The sequence below is a fragment of the Elephas maximus genome, chromosome 4 (genome assembly GCF_024166365.1).
Source record: "Elephas maximus indicus isolate mEleMax1 chromosome 4, mEleMax1 primary haplotype, whole genome shotgun sequence".
In the NCBI taxonomy this organism is placed as follows: domain Eukaryota; kingdom Metazoa; phylum Chordata; class Mammalia; order Proboscidea; family Elephantidae; genus Elephas; species Elephas maximus.
In genome coordinates, this window is record NC_064822.1 from 8,307,360 (window position 1) to 8,333,653 (window position 26,294).

Sequence of the window (26,294 nt, forward strand, 5' to 3'; positions counted from 1 at the left end):
CTGACGACGTCTGATGCAGGACTCGGCTATAGGCTATTCTATCTGAGCAAGCTGAATTAGTCACTGCAAAGCAAGGCGGTTATTTCTAGAAATCATTTCAAGTTTGGCCTCAAGTGGCTCCTGGATACAGAGTTCTAACAAGATACATCACCCACCTTTTTTGACAGAAGTAAAACTTACTGATATTCTGACAGAGGGAAAGAAGTTTCAATATCCCCGAATGTATCAATCTCACAGAAAGTGTTAAGACCCCCTCAGCGCCTAAGGTACCTGCTAGCTCAGCAATCTAGCAGTCCTTTGTCCTTTTCATCTCTAATGTTTATTTCCACTGGTAAAGCTGATGTGGTCATAATTTCCTTCAAGAACAAAGATAATGAGAGACAAGCACTCTAGGAGGAAACAGAGCAAAACAAACCCACTGGAGGCATATAAAATCTAGAACTCTGTTGACCTCTTCAGTCTAGCTGGCATAACTAAAGCAAGAGAGCCATCGGTTCCACCCTGCAGAACCCAAAGAGTAAAGGCAGGGGGCTGATTTTTTTTTTTTTAAACCATATACGCACTCTATAATCTATGTGATGCCATCCTCTTTTTTATATTTTTAATGGCAAAAACTCAGGAGAAAAAAAAGCCCAGAAGAGACATCACCCATCCACGTCAGATGACGCACAAGGAATATTTAACAGAATAAATCTGCAATTAAATGAGAATCTCTAAACCGGATTTCCCACAGTATCCAGCATACCTATTGCTCCTCTTTTGGCCAAACACTGTACTGCTTATCTCTAGCCCATTTTTTAAAATAGTATTTTAATGGGTTTTCTTCTGCTGTTCTTGCCTTGTTAAGTAGTTTTCAGGCTAATTAATTACGCTGCTGATTGAAATTAGCAATGGCTTCTACTGCTCCAAGTAAAAGCAGTCTCAACATCGAACTTAGTGAATGGATCATCATTTTTTAAACTTACGTCAGAAGAACAGCTTTTTTAGCAATCATTTAGCTAACGTTATCTACACAGACTGAGGTAGTAAGAGTACGTGCTTTGAGAAGAAAAAAAAAACCTGTTTAAGCAGGTTATAATACTTCAAATAACTTCAACAGAACAAATCAAGACTCAATTTTTAGAAAAAAGTGTTTGTGTGGATTCTCAATGCAATCACTTTTACATAAAAAGCGACTGTCTTATAGCCCAAAGTACAAAGCAGAACTATATTACTTTCTTAAAAAGAGATCTACAACTGCAATAAATTATATCTTTATAACATATCTAAGTATATTTTAGGAACTCTGGGCTGCCAAGCTTTTCTCCTAATCTTGCATTAAAAAATTGTCATATTTAGCTAACTGTTGATTGCCACCCCCACCGCCACTGTCGCCACCCTCCTTGCTTTAACAGAACCCCAATTTTGTTCCAGGCATGTTCAATCGTGTGTTTCCAGGAAGGTGAGCCACCCCCACCTGTCAGCTCCAGGGGGTTAAACTCATTAGTGGAAACCAACTCTGATGATTTCACTACCTTTGAGGCAGAAATGGCCACATAAGGCAATTCTGGTTAACAAAACACGAGAGGGCATCTGCTGGGGGGCTTGTGAGAAAGGTTTATTTATTTCAAAAAGAGCCATAAAGAAGAAAAAGGCCCGGTGCCCCTTCCAGCCATGTTAGGATGCAATGGCTGGAGCTCTGGCAGGTAAGTCTAGCTTGAGGAAAAACACCCAGGTGCTGTGGGGTGGCTTGGTGAGAAGACAGAGACGTGGCTCCTCAACGTTGTCACTAAGCCTTCCCTACCGCCTGACTTCTTATATGAACTGTAAGTCTTCATAATTATTTAATCTGCTTTTAGTTAGAGTTTCTGTTATGAGCAGCCAATTTTTTTGTAACTAATCTGTTAAGATACATTGAGTGCTTCCAGGTAGCAGGTATAATTATAAACCTTTTGTGGGTATTATATCACAATTTTGCAAATAGTCCTTCTTTCCAAGACAGGAAGCAGTTATTTCTACGAGGCAAGTTCTATGATTATTCCCATCTGATAGATGAGTAAACTGAGGTCTGAACAAATTTAGTAACATGCACAAATCTCATTCATATACAGTAAATAGCTAATAGGAACAACCAGCCAGTCTGACTTCCAGGGCACACAGTAAAATACCTAAATCATAAAACATTAATTTTGAAGTGATCATAATAGTATCAATTAGTTTAAAAATACGGTACAATTTTGAGAAAATTGTGTTTCCTAAGTAGGACTCCCATTTATTTAAAAAAAATTATTTTCATCACACAATATTTACATGCTAACAATTAACCAGGCGTCCTCATGCTGACCTTGCATCATGACAACAGTAGAGCTATGCTCCGTAGGGTTTTCAACAGCTCATTTTTTGGAAGATTACCGGACCTTTCTTCTGAGCTGCCTCTGAGTGGATTCAAACTTCCAACCTTTCAGTTAGCAGCCAAATGCATCAATCATTTGCACTACCCAGGTGCAATTACTACATGAGAAAAATCATTATACCTCCCATATCATCAATAGTGTCAAAGGCAAGTTGTCTTTTTCTATTGGTGTTTCATACTTCCACATCACCCATACACAAAATTATTTTAGGAGATTGGCAGTATAAAATATGGACTGAGATGCAGTAAGTAAAATACTTATGATTTCGCTCCACTGATACCTAAATTGAAAAACAGCTATTCTAATATTTAGGCAACGGAATTAATAATAATTTCAAAAATTGCTAAAGCAGATAAACAACAAAACGTTCTTTCCCTGAGTACTCACCTAGTATTCCATCTACAGGAACTTCTTTAAGAAAATAACCAAGTGACCAAGTAACCAAGTTAGTGTGTTTTTAATATCAAAACTATTAAAATTACAAAGAACATGCTGGAGCCCCAACCGCAAAAAAAAAAAAAAAAAAAAAAAAACACTGTGATTAACAATAAAAACATGACTTTTAAAAAGCAACACTGGAATAATTTGTATTTTAGACATCAAAATCTTCCTATTAACTTCGTAAGTCTTCATATGAAACTAAAGCAATTCGCTTCTCTAACAGTGATGTAGCCACTGTGCGAACAGTCGTTCTTCCTAAGACAAGAAGCAGTTATGCCTACTGAGTGCTGAACAATTCTGAGTCCATTAACTGCAGGTGGCTACAACGCAGAGTGAACGAGTCAACTCCAAATACTTACAAACCTAAACTAGGTCCTTGATATTTCTGAAAGTAGAAGTCCTCAAACCTAACGAAATAATATAAATTCTGAAAAACCACAATTTCATATGTTTCTCTCCTAAGATGAAGTCAGGAACAGTAGAAATTTGAATTTGCTTCTTCAGATCCTTTGAGTTATTGTCCATGAAAGAAGAGGCCACAGGCAGCCTTGAAAATTTATTCACTAACTTTATTATTCACTGCCAAATAACTATGCCTCAGCAACAGTATAAACTTAAAAGTCATGATTCCTTCAGAATTGACAGTAAATATTCATAATGCTCATAAGAAATCTTGATCAAGGACCCCCACAGAAATATTCTGAATTTGTTAGGTGACTCTAACATATGCCTGGTACTTAACTGAAGTTTGTTAGAATAATTTCCCTTCACTCATCATTGTTAGAGGGAAAACATTTTTGGGGTGTGGGCTAGGATATTACACCAATGCCACGTTTGTAAAGATTCATTTCTGTTACCTGCTCTTGCTTCTCCAGCCACTTGTCCACCATCGGATGACTGGCACTCAGAGAGGAGCGAGCATTGTCTCTCTGAAATTGGTTAGACCAGTTACTAGTATCCCGTGGGAGGCTTCGGTAGTTTTCATCTTTCTATTCAAAAAGAAACAAAATGGTGTTTTGAAAAAACACAGACGTTGCAAATTAACGATGCAACTGGTTTTTCAAAAATCACAGAGAAATGTTTCTACATATTTAAAATGTTTCTCCAAGCCTATACAAAAGAGCTGACTGAGGAAATTCCTCCCAGACTAGACCTCACAAACATAGTCATGTGCTTAGGAGAACAGAGACTAATGACTATATCAGGGAAGTTGGATGCCACACATGCATCCACACAATAGACAAAACACTGCTCTGCACTCCTGCCATCTCCCCAAGCCAAGAACGTACACCAACAATGTGAGAAACGTCTTCTTTCCAATTCCACAATTGTACTATGAAGTATCTTCTACAATTCACCACAAACGTTTACAACAAGGAAAACAAATGAATTTGCTTCTTATTTGGATCCTTCTAGTTCTGTGACTTTGGACATGATAGTTAGGCCTCTCTGGATCTGTTTTGGTACCTACTTCACAAGCTAGATGTAAGCATTAATTTAAATATTATCAAGTAAAAAAAACAGGAAGACATCAGCCTATCCCTACACTTGGTACATAATAGATGCATAATTGTTCACTTGGGCACGCTTATGACAAGTGATGTCTTTACACAGAAACCTACCTCGTTGATAAATATTCATTTAATACTCCCCCCATACCCATTGCCATCAAGGTGATCCCAACTGACAGCAACCGTATAGGACAGAGTAGAATCACCCCATAGAGTCTCCAAGGAGAGGCTGGTGGATTCGAACTGCCAACCTTTTTAGGTTAGCAGCTGTAGCTCTTAACCACTACACCATGCTATTGGAGTCTTCTTTCAAATAACAACTTATAACAACATCTTTGGCTTTGGGACAGTAAAACTTAATTTTGATGTTCTATGTATAATTTTTTAAGTATAAATAGAAAGCTAGGATAAAGGAAGGGAGACAAAATTTTTAGTACAATAACTGAAATCTAAATATCTCCTACAAGAACAAATTAAAAATGTTAACCCTCCATTAGGCCCACTTATATCAGTACCCAATCTTAGAAGCAATACTGAAATATTCTCATTAATAATGTTAAGAATAGCTTGGCTGAATATTGCATATATGATTCTTCATTATTTAAACCATACTTTTCTTTTTTAATCTAATTTTGTTTTGTTGTTGAGAATATCCACAGCAAAACATACACCATTTTCAACTGTTTCTACCTGTACCATTTAGTGACACTGATTACATTCTTTGAGTCGTGCAATCATTTTCACCCTCCTTTTCTGAGTTGTTCTTTCCCCATTAACATAAACTCACTGTCTCCCCTCTGTTTCCTATCTGATCTTTCGAGTTCCTGTTATCAACTTGATCCCAAGTAAACGGATCTTAAAAGAGCACAAAGCTCAAGGCAGACATTCTTTACTATTGTTTGGTTTTAAAAACATTTCAGGGGATATTCCGGGCTTAAGTTCTAAAGAAAATCTCAGGGAAATGGTTTCAGAGATTCATCCAGCCCCTTTGGTTCCAGAAAGTCTGGAGTCCATGACAATTTGAAATTCTGTTGTACATTTTTCCCTTTTGATCAGGATTCTTCTATGGAATCTTTGATCAAAATGTTCAGTAATGGTGGCCAGACACCATCCAGCTCTTCTGTTCTCACGGCACAGGAGGCAGTTGTTCATGGAGGCAATTAGCCACACATACCATATCCTCCTCCCATTACTGACTCTCCTTCTTCCTCTGCTGCCAACAGGTGAACAGAAACCATCTGTGCCTTGAATGGCCTCTTGCAAGCTTTAAAGGCCCCAGGAACAATGCAACAAACTAGGATATAAAACAAAAGCACTAAACACATTATTAGGCCAATTACCTGTGACGTCCCATGAAACCATGACCCGAAACCTCCAAACCAAGAAAGCAAATTCCATGAGGTTTTTGGTTGTACACAGCAGGCTCAACAGGTTTTTTTTTTTTTTTTTAATATACGTATCACACGACTTTTGTCAGTTCAACTTTTTACAGGTGTACAACTTATTGATAACAATTACAATATTGGCTGTGCAACCCTAACCTTAATCAGTGCGATTTTTCCAACAAACACAAACATGTGAACAGAAAAAGTACAAGACGATATGTTTCCATTGCATAGACTTTAGTTGTAGACGAGGACACTGCTTTCTTTTGCTTCACAAGTTCTCTCAGAGAATAAAACTTAAAAATGAATACTACTGGACCTATGTCTATGAACATTTACCAATATAAATTTTGACATAAGCTTCATAAACTTTCTTTAAAAAAGAATTAAGTTATAAAAATAAAAGCTTTAAAAGTCACAATTAAACTTCAGCAGCAAGTAAACGTTTTTTACTAGAAAAACTTCACACATCTCTGCCCACTACCTCTCAAGAAAGCTGTACTAGAACTATAAGAGCAAGAAAAATGCTGGTAAGATTAGAGATACTACTCTAAACACGGGGACTATGGACGGACCTTGCATGGTGATGGGAAATTTGGCAGCAATTATGGGTGGTGGTTGCAAAAATTATTAATGTGATTGATATCACTAAATTGTACACCTGACAAACACTGAAGTGGCAATGGCTGTTATAATATATGTATATATGTACAACAAGAATAAAGAAAATAAAGCTCACCTAATCTCAAAATGGAGCCCTGGTGACACGGTGGTTAAGAACTCGGCTGCTAACCAAAAGGTTGGCAGTTTGAATCCACCAGCCACTGCTTGGAAACCCCATGAGGCAGGTCTACTCTGTCCCATAGGACTGCTATGAGTCGGAAAAGATAACGGTTTTTTTTTTTTTTTTTAAATCTCAAAATGTCAAGGAAAATATGCTACCATTGAGTCAATGGCAACCCCATGTGTGTCAGAGTATAACTGTGCTCCATAGTGTTTTCAATAACTGATTTTTTCAGAAGTAGATCACCAAGCCTTTGTTAGTAGCTGAGCATGTTAACTACTTGCACCACCCTGGAACTCCAAAAAATACTAAGAGCCTCTTCCTCAAACTTGAGCACGACAAATTTAGAACAAAGGAAAAGAAATATTATTTCACATCACAGACAATAAACACAATGGCAAGAAAAAAAAGTAAAGTTACCAAGGGTAGAGAAACTAATGACAGAGCCTTAAATGCCTTATTAGAGAGATGTGGAGGAAAACAAGAACACCTTTTTATGGCAGGGATCTTGGGACTACCACTGACTAAGGGTTTGGCTTTTATATTCATTATCTACCATTGGAGGTCATTATTACACCAATGCCTTACTTTGAAATTAATTATTAAACAGAAAAGTATTAAAACTGTATCCTGCTTTTTCAGTAGGAACTGCATTTTAGAGAAATCAATCAGTGCCAGTTGATAAGGGGAAGCTTGTCTTTTCAAAAGACTGCCAAGTAATGGAAGTAGAATAAATAATAGACACATCACTATTTTCAAGTTCCTAATGAAATAATTCATTCAGGCAAGGATAAAAAAAACTGTTAGGTGAAAAGCTGGTAGGAAACTAGATGTTTGCATAGTGCCAAAATATCACTTGGAAGGGAAAAATATATCTACAAAATTAAGAGATCAGATGCTACAAAACCCTCACTTCTCATGGTTCCTAGAACCCAGTATGCTACTGGTACTCCTTTGTTCCTTCTCATTATTCTTTTTCCCTTAAATGAGCCTCATTGGCTCTATGTACGAACTGCTCACAACAGTCCCCCAGGAAAAGCTCAAAAAAAAAGTACAATGTCAAATACTTCTATCCTGACAACTTTAGGCACAAGTCACCAACGACAACCTTTTTCCTGAACACAAGATCAAAATTCCTAACAAGATGTCTCAATAATACCTCAAATCCAATAGAACTGAAATGAAACTCATCTCCTACATCAACTGACCTCATCTCCTACATCAACTGACCTAGCCTTAACAAAATGTTAAAAATCATCTCCATCTCTTTCTTTCTTCTTTCATCTCCACAGTTGCTAAGTCTTGTTGATTCAATGTTCTTTGCCAACATTTCACTCCGTGGCCATCACCCTAGTTCAAGACCAAATTATCACTCCTCTAAAACCATTACAACAGCTTTCTAACAGAATTCTGGCTCAAGCCTTATCTTCCCCAGCAGTTCTCTACATTGCTTCCTGACTCAGTATTTTTTCGAAAACTGATACTGAGTCACATCACACCTGTGCCAAACACTGTAAGGAGACCAGGGTAACATTTGGGCAAGTGTGCTCGCTGCACCACACACACCTCTAGATCTTTATTCACGCTGCGCCACACACACCTCTAGATCTTTACTCACGCTGCGCCACACGCACCTCCAGATCTTCACTCACGCTGCGCCACACGCACCTCCAGATCTTCACTCACGCTGCGCCACACGCACCTCCAGATCTTCACTCACGCTGCGCCACACGCACCTCCAGATCTTCACTCACGCTGCGCCACACGCACCTCCAGATCTTCACTCACGCTGCGCCACACGCACCTCCAGATCTTCACTCACGCTGCGCCACACGCACCTCCAGATCTTCACTCACGCTGCGCCACACGCACCTCCAGATCTTCACTCACGCTGCGCCACACGCACCTCCAGATCTTCACTCACGCTGCGCCACACGCACCTCCAGATCTTCACTCACGCTGCGCCACACGCACCTCCAGATCTTCACTCACGCTGCGCCACACGCACCTCCAGATCTTCACTCACGCTGCGCCACACGCACCTCCAGATCTTCACTCACGCTGCGCCACACGCACCTCCAGATCTTCGCTCACGCTGCGCCACACGCACCTCCAGATCTTCGCTCACGCTGCGCCACACGCACCTCTAGATCTTCACTCACGCTGCGCCACACGCACCTCTAGATCTTCACTCATGCTGTGCCACACGCACCTCTAGACCTTTATTCACGCTGGGCCACATGCACCTCTAGATCTTTATTCACACTTTTTCTGAAGCAGACCACCCAATAACATTTCTTCCATAAAAATACTTGCCATTATTCAAAGAGTAGTTCGAATTCCCTGATTCTCAGTTTAAGTAATGTTGTCATGCTTTTTTTTTTTTTACCACTATTTTCTAATTTTACTTTTGGTTGCAGCTCTAACTTATAATTTAGTTGATGTTTAAAATCGCTACTTCCACTATCATGTGAAACCTGGACAGAAAGTGACCACTCACCTCTAAACCCAAGCACCTGGCACTGTAGCTGACACCAACCCAGACAGCTCTTCCTTAAATATTTTTATGTTTACTATCTTCACATGGTTTCAGAATCCGAGAACTTTAAAAGAACATTTGTCACTTTCTTAATTAGAAAAAGAATCGTTTTTTAAAAGGTTTAAGACAAACACCAGTGAAACATAATTTCACGGAAATGCATTAACTATATTTTCGGATTTGTACTTAAAGATGTATACCATTGTTTCATGCCAACTTGGATTTAATGTCACACTTAGAATACACAGTGTCTGTGGAAAATGTAACTATTTCCACCTGCATCTAAAAAAAACAGTGTTTCATTTTTCCATCTATGGCAGGTATGTGATAATATACTGCATCCAACTGTGACATTAATTCACACGGCAGGGCGTCACGTAATACTCGTATTGAGGCAGATAATGGCTAAACATTAAATAGTTGCTTCTTTTTAACTGCACCTGGAATGTTCTATAATTTTATATTTGTAGAATTAACTTTGAGCAGTTAATGGAGAAGAAAAACAAAACTGACAATAGCATCGCATAACAAAGGGTTTCCTAATCCAACAGTGTTATGGTAAAGTCAATAATAAATATATATGTTAATTAATTTGTTACATATCAAAGTCTAGTAACCTGCAGTAATCTTACGTCATTATCACTTAGGAGAAAAAAATTCTAAAATATAATACTAATTGCTATGTTGTTGCTGTTATTGTGTCGACAAGTTGAGTCCGACTCATATATATTATCTTATTGATAACATCATGCAAGTCCTATTAGAATTTCAGCCATGTTCTTTCCATCAATTCCGCCCAAAGTTTGGATCAAGTGCATTACAAAGCGTGCAGTCATGGAAAGCTGTGATCTTCTATTTATGGTGTGAGTATATTGATATATGTCATATCATGAAGTACACTTTCTATTTCACTGTATAAATATACATGTCTCCAGTTAAATTTTATATACTGCATTCTATTCAGTTTGAAATTTTTCATTTTTATGTAAGTGATTTTCAAAACTATGGTCATTTTAACTATGTCTACGTAAGACTTTCCAGCACATATTTGGCAGTTTGCATACTGTGGTGGCTTGTGTGTTGCCATGATGCTGGAAGCTATGCCACTGGTATTCAAATGCCAGCAGGGTCACCCATGGTAGACAGGTTTCAACTGAGCTTCTAGACTAAGACAGACTAGGAGGAAGGACCTCACAGTCTACTACTGAAAACAATTAGCCAGTAAAAACCTTAGGAATAACAATAGAACATTGTTTGATACAGTGCCAGAAGATGAGCCCCTCAGGCTGGAAAGCACTCGAAATACGACTGGGGAAGAGCTGCCCCCACAAAGTACAGTCGATCTTAATGACGTGGATGGAGTAAAGCTTTCAGGACCTTCATTTGCTGATGTGACATGACTCAAAATGGGAAGAGACAGAAGCAAACTTCCATTAATAACTGGAACGTGGACAGTAAGAAATATGAATGTAGCAAAATTGGAGGTTGTCAAAAATGAAACGGTATGAAAAAGATTGATATTCCAGGTGTTAGTGAGCAAAATGGACCGGCATCGGCCATTTTGAATTGGACAATCACAAAGTCTACTATGCCAAGAATGACAAATTGTAGAGGAATGGCATCACGTTCATCGTCAAAAAGAACATTTCAAGATCTATCCTGAAGTACAACACTGTCAGTGATAGAATAATATCCATACGCCTACAAGGAAGATCAACTAATACAGCTATTATTCAAATTTACACACCAACCACTAAGGCCAAAGATGAGGAAACTGAAGATTTTTACCAACATCTACAGTCTGAAATTGATCAAAAATGCAAATCAAGATGGTGATTGGAATGCAAAAGTTGGAAACGAAGAAGGATTAGTAGTTGGAAAATGCAGACTTGGTGACAGAAACAACTCCAGAGATCTCAGATAGGATTTTGCAAGACCAAGGACTTATTCGTTGCAAAAATCTTTTTTCAAGAACATAAACAGTGACTATACATGTGGACTTCACCAGATGGAAAACACAGGAATCAAACTGACTACATCTGTGGAAAGACACGATGGAAAAGCTCGATATTGTTGGGCTGACTGTGGAACAGACCATCAATTGTTCATATCGAAAAACCAAACCGAACCCGTTGCTGTCAAGTCAGTGTTGACTCATAGTGACCCTACGGGACAGAGCAGAACTGCCCCATAGTGTTTCCAAGGAGCGGCTGGTGGATTTGAATTGCGGACTTTTTTTTGGTTATCAGCTAGGTTCTTAAGTGTGGGAAGTTTAAAGTGAAGCTGAAGAAAACTAAAACAAGTCCCTGAGAACCAAAATATGACCTTGAATATATCCCACCTGAATTTAGAAACCATCTCAAGAATAGATTTGACACAGTGAATACTAGTGACAGAAGACCAAACAAGTTGTGATGACATCAGGGTATCATACATGAAGAAAGCGAAAGGTCATTAAAAAGAAAGGAAACAAAGAAAAGATGAAAATGGATGGCAGAAGAGACTTTGAAACTTACTCGTTAACGTAGAGTAATTAGAGGGAATTGAAGAAATGATGAAGTGAAAAAGCTGAACAGATTTCAAAGGGTGCCTCCAAAAAAACAAAGTATTACAATGAAATGTGCAGAGACCCAGAGTTAGAAAACCAAAAGGGAAGAACATGCTCAGTATTTCTCAAGCTGAAAGAACTGAAGAGAAAATGCAAGCCTTGAGTTGTAATTCTGAAGGTTCCTACAGCAAAATACTGAACAATGCAGCAACTAAGTGATTAGACGATTTACTTTTAGAGGTACCTGATTGTAAGAACTCTGGTGGTGCAGTGGCTAAGAGTTCAACTGCTAACCAAACAATCCACAGTTCTAATCCACCAGCAGCTTCTCGGAAACCCTATGGAGGAACTCTTTTCTCCTATAGGGTCTCTGTGAGTCAGAATTGACTTGATGGCAACAGGTTTGGTATTTTTAATAGGCAAAATATTAAACCACCCAGGATGGATCAAAAGAAGCTGGAAGGAATACACAGAGTTACTATACCAAAAATAATTGGTCAACATTCAACCATTTCTGGAGGTAGCATATGATCAGGAACCTATGGTATTTGTCTTCATCATCTAGTGCTAATATAACAGAAATACCACATGTAGATGGCTTTAACAAAGAGAAATTTATTCTCACAGTCTAGGACACTAGAAGTCTGAATTCAGGTTGCCAGTTCCAAGGGAAGGCTTTCTCTCTCTGTTGGCTCTGGGGGAAGGTCCTTGTCATTAATCTTCCCAAGTCAAGGAGCTCCTCAGTGCAGGGGCCCTGGGTCCAAAGGACGAGCTGTTCTTCTGGCTCTTGTTTCTTGGTGTTATGAGGTCCCCCTGTCCCTCTGCTCTCTTCTCTCTTATATCAAGAGATTGGCAGAAGACACAACGTAATCTTGTAGATTGACTTCTGCCTCATTAACATAACTGCCTCTAATCCTCTCATTAACATTATAGAATAAGATTTACAACACATAGGTAAATCACATCAGATGACAAAATGGAGAACAATCACACAATACTAGGAATTATGACGTAGTAAAGTTGATAGACATTTTGGGCAGGAAACAGTTCAATCCATGACAGTTTTTAAAGAAGTTTAAGCTACACTGAAGGCAATGGTGAAAAACAAGGCTACAGGAATTGAGGGAATGCAAATTGAGATATTTCAACAAATGGATGAAGCACTGGAGGTGCTCACCTGTCTATGCCAACAAATTTGGAGGAGAGCTATCCGGCCAACTGGAAGAAATCTGTATTTGTGCCCATTCCAAAGGAAGGTGATTCAACAGAATGCAGAAATTGTCAAACAATATCATTAATATCACATGCAAGTAAAATTTTGCTGAAGATAATTAAAAACAGTTGCAGCAGTACATCGACAGGAGCTGCCAGAAATTCAAGCCACATTCAGAAGAGGACAGGGAACAAGAGATATCACTGCTGATGTCAGATGGATCTTGGCTGAAAGCAGAGAATACCAGAAAGATGTTCACCTGTATCTTACTGCAAAGGCATCCGAATGTGTAGATCATAGCAAAGTATGGATAACATTACAAACGATGGGAATTCTAGAACATTTCATTGCAGAACCTGTACATAGACCAAGAGGCAGTCAGTCGTTCATAGAGAACAAGGGGATACTGCATGCTTTAAAATCAGGAAAGGTGTGTGTCAGGGCTGTATCCTTTCACCATACTTATTAAACCTGCATGCTGAGCAAATAATCTGAGAAGCTGGACTATGTGAAGAAGAACGTGGCATTAAGATTGAAGAAAGGCTCATTAACAACCTGTGATACGCAGATGACACCACCTTGCTTGCTGAAAGCAAAGAGGACTTGAAGCACTTATTGATGAAGATCAAAAACTACAGCATTCAGAATGGATTGCACTCAACATAAAGAAAAGAATCCTCAAACTGGACCAATAAACAACATTGTGATAAAGAGAGAAAATAGTGAAGCTGTCAATGATTTCACTTCACTTGGATCCACAATCAACACCCATGGAAGCAGCAGTCGAGAAATTAAACAACGCATGGCATTGGACAGATCCATTGCAAAAGACCTCTTTAAAGTGATAAAAAGCAAAGATGTCAGCTTAAGGAACTATGACACACCTGGCCCAAGTCACGGTATTTTTCAATCGCCTCATATGCATGCGAAAGCTGGACAATGAATAAGGAAGACTGAAGAATTGATGCCTTTGAATTATGGTTTTGGCAAAGAATACTGAAGATACCATGGACTGCCAGAAGAACAAACAAATCTGTCTGGCAAGAAGTACAGCCAGAGTGCTCCTTGGAAGCGAGATTACCAAGACTGGTCTCCCGTACTTTGGACGTGTTATCAGGAGGGACCATTCGCTGAAGAAGGATATCATGCTTGGTAAAGTAGAGGGTCAGTGTAAAAAAGGAAGACCCTCAACAAGATGGACTGACACAGTGGCTGCAACAATGGGCTCAAATATAGCAGCGACTGTGAGGATGGCACAGGACCAAGCAGTGTTTCCTTCTGTTGTCACAGGGTCGCTATGAGCTGGAAACAACTTGAAGGCACCTAACAACAACAGACAAGTCTGTATACATTCTTTTAAATCAGGTGTATTTGCAGCATCTGTATTTGAAAGCCTAAAAAAGGGAAAACCATTCCATGAAATTTTATTGCCATTAATATTTTCACATCAAATTAGAGCCACACTTATAATCAATTGGAAAATGTTGTCTTAAATCTATTTAATTTCATAATGAAATCAATGTCTTTATTCTTATAAAAGTCTTATCAGCAGTACCAATATGCAAAATTCTAGTAATTATTAAAAATGCTAATGACAAGAAATAATTTAATATAGTAAAACTCACTATCTAAAAGGTTATATAAGAAGAATACCATAAGGAATTACTTTCCCTTTTTTTAATTATAACTTTAATCTTCTACTTATGAGGCTGCTGCAAACAGCCAGTCCGCTTTGTGCTGAGTGGGAAAATGTCTCTCTTGCCAGAAGAAAACAGATGTTACTGTTGTGATCGGGGATTTTCCTTATCATCTAAACATGCTGCCACATCATCAGGTGTCAAAACGTCACCCAGGCTGGGAAATGCACATGAATTTGCCACTGGCTGGAAGCACTACTCTGGTTGTGGAGTAAATCTCTTTCAGGGTAGGGAAAGTAAGTGTCCTCTCTCCTCCTTACCCCTCCCAAGTCAACGACAATTCAATAAAAAGAAATCCCGCAGAACCACGCAATGCCTAGGGATAGAAGCTTGTTCTTGACATAGTAAGCTGAGACTCCAAGGTATTATCTCACAGGAACAGCTACTTAGTGGGTGGTCAGATTTCTCGGCAAGTCTGCATGCCCATGTTGTGGAAATGCAGGACTAGGTCATGAACATTATAGAAGTCATGCACATTTCAACGTCAGCACAGGAAACCCAACTACACTTCCGCTTTCTTCAATGCAAAAATTCCAAACACCTTTTTAAAAATCAAGAGGCATCATACCATATTTTAAAATATTAAACATTCAATGCACGTGAATTTCACCTTTACATCCTCTAAGCTTCAACCAAAAACCAAACCCAGTGCCATCAAGTCAATTCCGACTCATAGCAACCCTATAGGACAGAGTAGGACTGTCCCATAGAGTTTCCAAGGAGCACCTGCCCCTAAGCTTCATATATATCAAATATATCAGATATTCCCATGTGATTCTAGGATTTTCACTTTAAAACATTTTTCAACTCTGCAATTGTGGTCAAAGAGAATTCAATTTTCTGTTTTATCATTTCCCTTAGAAATGATAAAAAACAGAGACTTCATTACTGAGCTATAAGACTGTCCAGGGGCCACACTCTCAGGGTAAGTCTGGTCTTTTTGTGTGTGAGTTAGAGTTTTGTTCTACATTTTTCTCCGGCTCTGTCCAGGACCCTGTACTGTGATACTTGTCAGAGCAGTCAGTGGTGGTAGCCAGGCACCATCTACTTTTACTGGACTCAGTCTGGTGGAGGCTGTGGTAGTTGTGGTCCATTACTCCTTTGGACTAATCTTTCCATGTGTCTTTGATTTTATTCATTCTCCCTTGCTCCAGACAGACACATTTACAGTTCAGTAATCAAGTCACTCCTGAGGTTTACCCTTCAGCGAAAGATTAGACAAGTCCATAAAACAAAAAAAGACTAAAGGGAAAGCTGTTAATGGGGAAACCAGGGTTGAGAAGAGGAGAGTGTTAACATGTTGTGGGGTTGGAAACCAATGTCACAAACCAATGTGTGTATTCATTGTTTAATGAGAAAATACTTTGCTCTGTAAACCTCCATCTAAAGTACAATTTAAAAAATTTTTTTATAATAGAACCATTTTCAGTCTGTGTAACCTGCAATATAAATTTGAAACGAGATTAGTAATTATGGCTTAGAAGAAATCTCTTTTAAAAAATTACATGAAGCTTCCTAAATTATCAGTAATCACACTGTTGATTCAATGTAAAGACCCTTTCCTGTCATTGGGGCCAGAGGTTATCTTTTCGGCAGCAATGGCTCTTGAAGATGACTACACATCAGAGCACGGCCTTGGAAGCAACATAAAGGCTAAAGCTCACAAGAAGTTAACAACTATTAAGCTCCCCAACCTCAAAACCCATTGCCAACGATTCCAACTTATAGTGACCCTACAGGACAGAGGAGAACTGTCCCATACAATTTTCAAGGAGCAGGTGATAGATTTGAACTGCCGACCTTTTGGTTAGCAGCTGAACCTCTTAACCACTGCACCACCAGGGCTCCAACAACCATTAAAGTGGTCCATAAATATAATTATTGTCTATGTCTTCAAATCACCCTCCAGAGAGAGAGAGAGAGAGAAACTGACTCACACACAAAAGAACAGCAAGTTCAATAATCGACTTACAAAGTCTGGCAGTCCCTCTCAGTTTAAAGGAGACCTGGTGGTGCAACTGTTAAGCACTCAGCCGCTGATCGAAAGGCTAGCAGTTTGAACCCTGCAGGAGAAAAGACCTGGTGATTTGCTCCCCTAAAGGTCACAGCCTAGGAAACACTGTGGGGCAGTTATATCCTGTCACATAGGGTCACTATGAGTCGGATTCAACTAGATGACATACAATGTCAGTTTAAACCAACTGCATCCCTATTAAGATGTATTAAAAACATAATATTTTATTTCAAACACAGAAATCATCATCACTCAACCTAGGCACAGGGCTCTTGCAGTGTAATGAGTTAAAAAGCCTTATTGGAAATCCATCGTCCTTTCTAGTGCTGCTGTAACACAAATACCACGAGTGGCTTTAACAGAAATTTATTTTCTCACAGTACAAAATAAAATCTCCTATCATTTCCAACTTCAAATATTATCATTTTTTTCCCTTTGAAATGTTAAAGGAATTACCCATAGTTCTTAAAACTCATTCTGGCCTGAAAATTCTGAAATATAATGCACATCTTTTCCAATCTTTATGTTCAATAGCTTCTAGATCATAAAATTACATTTTGATCAGTCAGAATCTCCAGAATGTCGAATATGCCAGAAAAATACTCTATTACAGAAGGACATACTGAGAATTACAATTAATTTTACAAATCAATTTCCTGTCACACAGAAAACCCTTCAGGTAAACATGATGACAAAAACAGAAGCATTTAACATTTTATCTCATAACTACAACTGCCTATCTCCTTTCTAACAGTCTTAATATGAGATGAGAAAAATCACCCCAGGACTGTGGGTCTGTATCAGGCAATGAACATAAAAGGATCCGACCTGAAAATCTGTGAATCAAAACCTCTCATGGAGATGAGGGCCACATATAAGGGCCATGGGGTTTCTAGAGGTCACCTTCAGAGCAAAGATTTCTCTGAAGCCACAAGACCTGTCCATGAAGTATACCAGCTACACCAAGAAGAGGAAAATTAGCAAAACTCAGCCCCCGTCAGGCTACTTGCTTGACCCAACTTTTGTAGTTTTTCCTAACCCACTTCCTCATTTCAGAATGCCAAGAAAAATTTTAGTTACAGAGAGGCGGAGCCAAGATGGCGGAATAGACAGACACTTCCATGAGCGCTCTTTAAAAAAAAGGACTGAGAAAACAAGTGAAAGGAGTATATTTGTGATACACTGGGAGCCCTGAGCATCAAAGGTAAGTTTAGACTACGAACTGAGGTGGGGGAGAAAGAGGCCATTCAGAAGTAGAGAGGAGTTACCAGCCCTGAATCGTGGGGAGCCCTCAGGCACAATTCCCAGAGCAGCAGCAGCAGTGGAGGGTTGCTACTAGCATTCCGCCCGCAGCTTCCCCAGGGAGAAGCAACCAGCCACACAGCCCACTCACACCTCCGGAACCTGAGGAGAACCGCGCTCTCAGCAAAAGCTAAATACTTGTGTATATTTTAACACGCACCCCCCCCCCACCCCAGCCAGATTCAGTGGCTGAAGCTGAATCCCTGGGCCTGAGATAGACCCTGGTGAGCACCTACAGCCATCCTCCTGGCCTTGGGGAAGGAAAAAATTTGCAACTGGGGGGAAAAGATAATTTGCTAGCTCCATTAACTGGGGGAGCTCAGGACAGAAGCGGCTCCTGTCCAGGCATAAACCGTCCGTGGACCTTGAGCACCTTTCCCTTCTGCATGGACCTGTGTGGGCCTATTTCAGGAGAATAGGCCCTTGCTGGCAAACTCCAACCATTTCAGCTATGCGGTGGAGAGGTGGGTGTTTGACGTTTGACATTGCTTTGCCTATTAAACAAGGACCTCACCTACCCACGACAGGGACCTAAGGACTGGTAGCTCCACTCAGGTCACCCAGCCACCCACGACAGGGGTCCAAAGACAACTGGTACCTCCCAGTACTTACAACCAAAAACTTTGGTTACCCATGGTCCCTGTGCAGAGCCAGCACACTCTAGGGAACAGAGACGTGTTTTCCTCAGAGACACTTGAGGGTCAGTTCTCAGCCCCCTGCCTTGTTCAGAGCGTAACCCCCTGCTGCAAACAGATACTGGTATAAACACCAATCACCCCTGCCCCTCGAAGACTGTACGACAGAGCCTGTACCACACACTTGATATCAGCTACCTGGAAACCTGAGCTGAATTCATACAAGAAAACTAAATGGACTCCTAGACTGATATACCTAATAACAGCTCTAGCCATCTGGGGACAGGACACCAGAGCTCCAAAGGCGAAAATAATCAAGGTAGCTCACGCAAGCAACCCATAGGGATATATCAAAACAAAACAAAGCAAGCAGCTACAAAGCAGTAAGCAAGCATAAATACAATAACATAGATGGCTCGGAGATAACAGTCAATATCAAGTCACATAAAGAAACAGGCCATGATCACCTCAACAGGCTCTCAAAACAAAGAATCCAGGGATAGTCTACATGAAAGTGCATTCCTGGAATTACCAGATGCAGAATACAAAAGTTTAATATACAGAACCCTTCAAGACATCAGGAATGAAATGAAGCAATACGCAGAACAAGCCAAGGAACACACAGATAAAGCAACTGAAGAAAATAAAAAATTATTCAGGAACATAACGAAAAGTTTAATAAGCAGGAAAAAACCAAAGACAGACAGCAATCGGAAATTCAGAAGATTAACGATAAAATTACAGAATTAGATAACTCAATAGAAAGTCAGAGGAACAGAATTGAGCGAGTAGAAGATAGAATTTCTGAACTAGAAGATGAATCACTTGGCACTAACATATTTGAAGAAAAATCAGATAATTGAATAAAAAAAAAAATGAAGAAACCTTAAGAATCATGTAGGACTGTATCAAGATAAATAACATACGAGTGACTGGAGTACCGGAACAAGAAAGGATAACAGAGAAAACTGTTGACGATTTGTTGGCAGAAAACTTCCCTGATATTGTGAAAGATGAGAAGATATCTATCCAAGATGCTCATCAAACTCCACATAACGTAGATCTTAAAAGAAAGTCACCAAGACATATAATCAAGCTTGCCAAAACCAAAGATAAAGAGAGAATTATAAGAGCAGTCAGAGATAAAAGAAAAGTCACCTACAAAGGAGAGCCAATAAGAATAAGCTCGGACTACACGGCAGAAACCATGCAGGCAAGAAGGCAAATGGCATGACATATTTGAAAAACTGAAGGAAAAAAATCACCTGCCAAGAATCATATATCCATCAAAACTGTCTCTTAAATATGCAGGTGAAATTAAGACATTTCCAGATAAAAACAAGTTGAGGGAATTCGTAAAAACCAAACCAAAACTTCAAGAAATACTAAAGGGAGTACTTTGGTTAGAAGATCAGTAATATCAGGTATCAACCCAAGACTAGAACACTGGGCAGAGCAACCAGAACTCAACTCAGACAAGGAAATAAAAAAAAAAAAAAAAAAGCAAGATTTAAAAAAAAAAAAAAAAAGCCCAACACAGGGGTAATGGCGATGTTATTATATAAAAGAAGAAAAACATTATAATAATAAGGAGGGACAAAGAAATGTAATCATACACCTTCCATATAGAGAGGAAGATATGGTGATACAAAGAAATAAAAGTTAATTTTAAATTTAGAAAAATAGGGGTAAATAATGAGGTAACCACAAAGGAGACAAACTATCCTACTCATCAAAATAAAATACAATTGAAAAATACAGACTCAGCGGAAACAAAATCAACAAAAACAAATATGAGGAAGGAAAAATACATAAAGAAAACCTACTCAGCACATAAAATCAAGTGGGAAAAAGAAACTGTCAACAACACACAAAAAAAGACATCAACATGATAGCACTAAATTCATATCTATCCATAATTACCCTGAACGTAAATGGACTCAAGGCACCAAAAAAGAGACAGAGAGTGGCAGAATGGATTAAAAAACAAGATCCATCTATATGCTGCCTACAAGAGACACACCTTAGACTTAGAGACGCAAACTAAAATTCAAAGGATGTAAAAAAATATATCAAGCAAACAACAATCAAAAAAGAGCAGGAGTGGCAATTTTAACTTCTGACAAAATAGACTTTAAAGTTAAATCCATCACAAAGGATAAAGAAGGACACTAATGATTAAAGGGACAATACACCAAGAAGATATAACCATATTAAATATTTATGCACCCAATGACAGGGCTGCAAGATACATTAAAAAAAAAAACTCTATGAGCATTGAAAAGTGAGATAGACAGCTCCACGATAATAGTAGGAGAATTCAACACACCACTTTCGGTGAAGGACAGGACATCCAGAAAGAAGCTCCATAAAGACACGGAGGATCTAAATGCCACAATCAACCAACTTGACCTCGTAGATATACAGAACACTCCACCCAACAGCAACGAAGTATACTTTCTTTTCTAGTGCACATGGAACATTCTCTAGAATAGACCACGTTAGGTCATAAAGCAAGGCTTAGCAGAATCCAAAACACTGAAATATTACAAAGCATCTTCTCTGACCACAAAGCCATAAAAGTGAAAATCAATAACAGGAAAAGCAGGGAAAAGAAGTCAAACACTTGGAAAATGAACAATACCCTGTCAAAAAAGACTGGATTATAAAAGACATTAAGGATGGAATAAAGAAATTCGGAGGGTCCAATGAGAATGAAAAGACTTCCTATAAGAACCTTTGGGACACAGCAAAAGTGGTGTTCAGTGACCAATTTATATCAATAAATGCACATATCCAAAAAGAAAAAAGGGCCAAAATCAAAGAATTATCCCTACAACTTGAACAAATACAAAGACAGCAACAAAAGAAACCCACAGGCACCAGAAGAAAACAAATAATAAAAATAAGAGCTGAAACTAAATGAAATAGAAAAGAGAAAAACAATTGAAAGAATTAACAACACCAAAAGCTGTTTTTTTGACAAAAATCAACAAAATTGATAAACCATTGGCCAAACTGACAAAAGAAAAACAGGAGAGGAAGCAAATAACCCGAAAAGAAATGAGATGGGCCATATTACAACAGATCCAACTGAAATTAAAAGAATCATATCAGATTACTATGAAAAATTACACTCAAATCAATTTGAAAACTTAGAAGAAATGGATGAATTCCTAGAAACACACTACATGCCTAAACTAACACAAACAGAGGTAGAACAACTAAATAGACCCATAACAAAAGAAGAGATTGAAAAGGTATTCAAAAACTCCCAACAAAAAAAAGCCCTGGTCCAGAGGGCTCCACTGCAGAGTTCTACCAAACTTTCAGAGAAGAGTTAACACCACTACTACTAAAGGTATTTCAGAGCATAGAAAAGGACGGAATACTACCTAACTCATTCTATGAAGCCACCATATCCCTCATACCAAAACCAGGTAAAGACACCACAAGAAAAGAAAAATACAGACCTATATCCCTCATGAATGGAGATGCGAAAATCCTCAACAAAATTCTAGGCAATAGAATTCAACAACATATCAAAAAAATAATTCACCATGACCAAGTGGGATTCATACCAGGTATGCAGGGATGGTTCAACATTAGAAAAACAATTAATGTAATCAACCACATAAATAAAACAAAAGAATCACATGATTTTATCAATTGATGCAGAAAAGGCATTTGACAAAGTTCAACACTCACTCATGATAAAAACTCTCAGCAAAATAGGAATAGAAGGAAAATTCCTCAACATAATAAAGGGCATTTATACAAAACCAACAGCCAACATCACCCTAAATGGAGAGAGCCTGAAAACATTCCCATTGAGATCGGGAACCAGACAAGGACTCCCTTTATCATCACTCTTATTCAACATTGTGCTGGAAGTCCTAGCCAGAGCAATTAGGCTAGATGAAGAAATAAAGGGCAACCCAATTGGCAAGGAAGAAGTAAAAGTATCTCTCTTTGCAGATGACATAATCTTATACACAGAAAACCCTAAGGAATCCGCCAGAAAACTACTGAAACTAATAGAAGAGTTCAGCAGAGTATCGGGATACAAGATAAACATACAAAAATCAGTTGGGTTCCTCTATACCAACAAAAAGAACATCGAAGAGGAAATCACCAAATCAATGCCATTTACAGCAGACCCCAAGAAGATAAAATACTTAGCAATAAATTTTACCAGAGATGTAAAAGACACAAAGAAAACTACAGTACACTTCTGCAAGAAACCAAAAGAGACTTACATAAGTGGAAGAACATACCTTCCTCGTGGATAGGAAGACTTAACATTATAAAATGTCTATTCTACCAAAAGCGATCTATACATTCAATGCAATTCTGATCTAAATCCCAAGGACATTCCTTAATGAGATGGAGAAAAAAATCACCAACTTCATAGGGAAGGGAAAGAGGCCCCAGATAAATAAGGCATTACTGAAAAAGAAGAACAAAGTGTGGGAGGCCTTACTTTACCTGATTTTAGAACCTATTATACCACCACAGTAGTCCAAACAGCCTGGTACTGGTACAACAACAGATACATGGACCAATGGAACAGAATTGAGAATCCAGACATAAATCCATCCACATATGAGGAGCTGTTATTTGACAAAGGCCCCAAAACAGTTATATGGGGAAAAGACAGGCTTTTTAACAAATGGTGCTGGCATAACATGATACCCATCTGCAAAAAAAATGAAACAAGACCCATACCTCACTCCATGCACAAAAACTAACTCAAAATGGATCAAAGACCTAAATATAAAATCTAAAATGATAAAGATCATGGAAGAAAAAATAGGGATAACGTTAGGAGCCCTAATACATGGCATAAACAGTACACAAAACATTATAAAGAATGTAGAAGAAAAACTAGATAACTGGGAGCTCCTAAAAATCAAACACCTATGCTTATTCAAAAACTTCACCAGAAGAGTAAAAAGACTACCTACAGACTGGAAAAGAGTTTTTAGCTATGACATTTCTGATCAGTGCCTGATCGCTAAAATCTACATGATACTGCAAAAACTCAACTGCAAAAAGACAAATAACCCAATTAAAAAATGGGCAAAAGATATGAATAGACACTTCACTAAAGAAGACATTCAGATAGCTAAAAGATATATGAGGAAATGTTCACGATCATTAGCCGTTAGAGAAATGCAGATCAAAACTTCAATGAGATTTCATCTCACGCCAACAAAGCTGGCATTAATCCAAAAAAACACAAAATAAGAAATGTTGGAGAGGCTGTGGAGAGACTGGAACACTTATACACTGCTGGTGAGAATGTAAAATGGTACAACCACTTTGGAAATCGATTTGGTGCTTCCTTAAAAAGCTAGAAATAGAACTACCATATGATCCAGCAATCCCACTTCTTGGAATATATCCTAGAAAAATAAGAGCCTTTACAGGAACAGATATATGCACACCCATATTTATTGCAGTGCTGTTTACAATAGCAAAAAGATGGAAGCAACCAAGGTGCCCATCCATCAATGCATGAATGGATCAATAAATTATGGTATATTCACACAATGAGAATACTACGCATCGTTAAAGAACAATGAGGAATCTGTAAAACATTTCATAACATGGAGGAACCTGGAAGGCATTACACTGAGTGAAATTAGTCAGTTGCAAAAGGACAAATATTGTCTAAGACCACTATTATAAGAACTTGAGAAATAGTTTAAACTGAGAAGAAAACATTCTTTTGTGCTTATGGGGCAGGGAGGGAGGGTAGGAGAGGGGCATTCACTAACTAGATAGTAGATAAGAACTACTTTAGGTAACGGGAAAGACAGCACACAATACAGGGGAGGTCAGCACAATTGGACTAAACCAAAAGCAAAGCAGTTTCCTGAATAAACTGAATGCTTCGAAGGCCAGCGTAGCAGGGGCAGGGGTCTGGGGACCATGGTTTCAGGGGACATCTAAGTCAATTGGCATAATAAAATATATTAACAAAACATTCTGCATCCCACTTTGAAGAGTGGTGTCTGGGGTCTTAAACGCTAGCAAGGAGCCATCTAAGATGCATCAATTGGTCTCAACCCACCTGGATCAAAGGAGAATGAAGAACACCAAGGACACAAGGTGATTACAAGCCCAAGAGACAGAAAGGGCCACATGAACCAGAGACTACATCAGCCTCAGACCAGAAGAACTAGATGGTACCTGGCTACAACCGATGACTGCCCTGACAGGGAACACAGCAGTGAACCCCTGAGGGAGCAAGAGAGCAGTGGGATGCAGACCCCAAATTCTCGTAAGGCCAGACTTAATGGTCTGAGACTGGAAGGACCCTGGTGGTCATGGCCACCAGACCTTCTGTTGCCCCAGGACAGGAACCATTCCTGACGCCAACTCTTCAGACGTGGATTGGACTGGACAATGGGTTGGAGAGGAGTAAGCTTCTTGCATCAGGTGGACACTTGAGACTATGTTGGCATCTCCTGCCTGGAGGGGAGATGAGAGGGTGGAGGGAATTAGAAGCTGGCGAAATGGACAGGAAAAGAGAGAGTGGAGGGTGAGAGCGTGCTGTCTCAATATGGGGAGAGTAATTGGGAGTGTGTCAAGGTGTATATGGGCTTTTGTGAGAGACTGACTTGATTTGTAAACTTTTACTTAAAGCACAATAAAAATTATTAATAAAAAAAATTTTAGTTGCAGAGTTTTAGAGCTGGAAGGAACAGCTAGAGAAGATCTCACGTAACCCCTTACCGTCTGCAGTAAGAGGCTCTAAGAGGTTATGATAAATGCTTTGTGAGGATCAGGGTGGTCACCAGCTCCCATGATTGTACTGATCTACCTCAGTGTTCAATTTCTTAGTTATGATATTTCAAACCTCTTAGGCTTGATCTAACCAGGAACAGTAACTTACTTGGATGACAAAAGTAAATTCTGATATCCAGCCATTCCTATATATGATTCCTTCCCAAATGAACCTCCTGTATTCTTGTGTATAAGGTAGAGCAAAATCATGATATAATATGGAATCACAAATCATATTTACATTGTTTCACTGATAAATATGACATAGTCTTAGCAATAATCCTGAGTAAAATGTCTGTTCTCAAATTGTTTTGAAGTACAATGACCTCTTTCCAGGTGTAACTGGGTTTATCTTCTTTATCCTGTGGAAATGCCCAGGAGGTAATGAGGAAGAAGTAGTTGGAGAGCAAAATTTATTTTCAAACTCCAGAAATGCTACTATAGTTACGTCCCGGACTCTGAGAGCTAACAGGGAGGCAGCCATAACAGCAGCTCCATCAATGGCCACTTAACTCTCCAAGGGCCATGCAATTGCCTTTGAGTCAATTCTGATTCATGGCAACCCCAAGCATCTGACAGGAGAACTGTCCACCCCAGGGTTGTCAATGCCTAATTTTTCAGAAGTAGATTGTCAAGTCTGGGTGGACTTGAACCTCCATCCTTTCTGTTAGCAGCCAAGTGTCACCCAGGTAACCTAGGGACATAAGCCTTACTTATTCCAAAGTTAGTAAAGAAGTTCACAAACAATGAAAATGGAACTACCATTTCTGACCTATATGCCCTAAACCAACTCGACGCCACTGGGTATGCCCTAAACCAAGGGCAGGTATATGGATAAAACAAAACACAAATGTTCCCAATCAGATTAAATTTTGAAAAGCCTAATTCATTTTCTTAAACTACAATGATAAGAAAGAGCAATGTTTGACTAATGCTGTTTGACTTGGAAAAACAAATTTAATCTTGGAACAATTTTAAAACATTTTAGAAAGTTTTGCCTTCAAAACATATTTCTTGTTTTGAAGGCAAAAAAAAAA

The 26,294-nt window shown here is 38.9% G+C and overlaps 1 protein-coding gene across 19 annotated transcripts in view; it reads right to left on the minus strand.

The window, feature by feature from the left end:
• Window positions 1-26,294, minus strand: part of PARD3 (par-3 family cell polarity regulator) — an 870,612-nt gene that overhangs the window by 448,499 nt on the left and 395,819 nt on the right. For 15 of the 19 annotated variants that reach the window (XM_049885016.1, XM_049885003.1, XM_049885008.1 and 12 more), the window contains exon 5: window positions 3,692-3,823. The exons of 3 other annotated variants lie outside the window; for them this stretch is intronic. In XM_049885016.1, coding sequence (XP_049740973.1) covers window positions 3,692-3,823 — 132 coding nt within the window. Of the gene's footprint in view, window positions 1-3,691; window positions 3,824-5,519; window positions 5,607-26,294 lie in introns of those variants that run through there. One more of the 19 variants, XM_049885017.1, reaches the window with a different exon arrangement.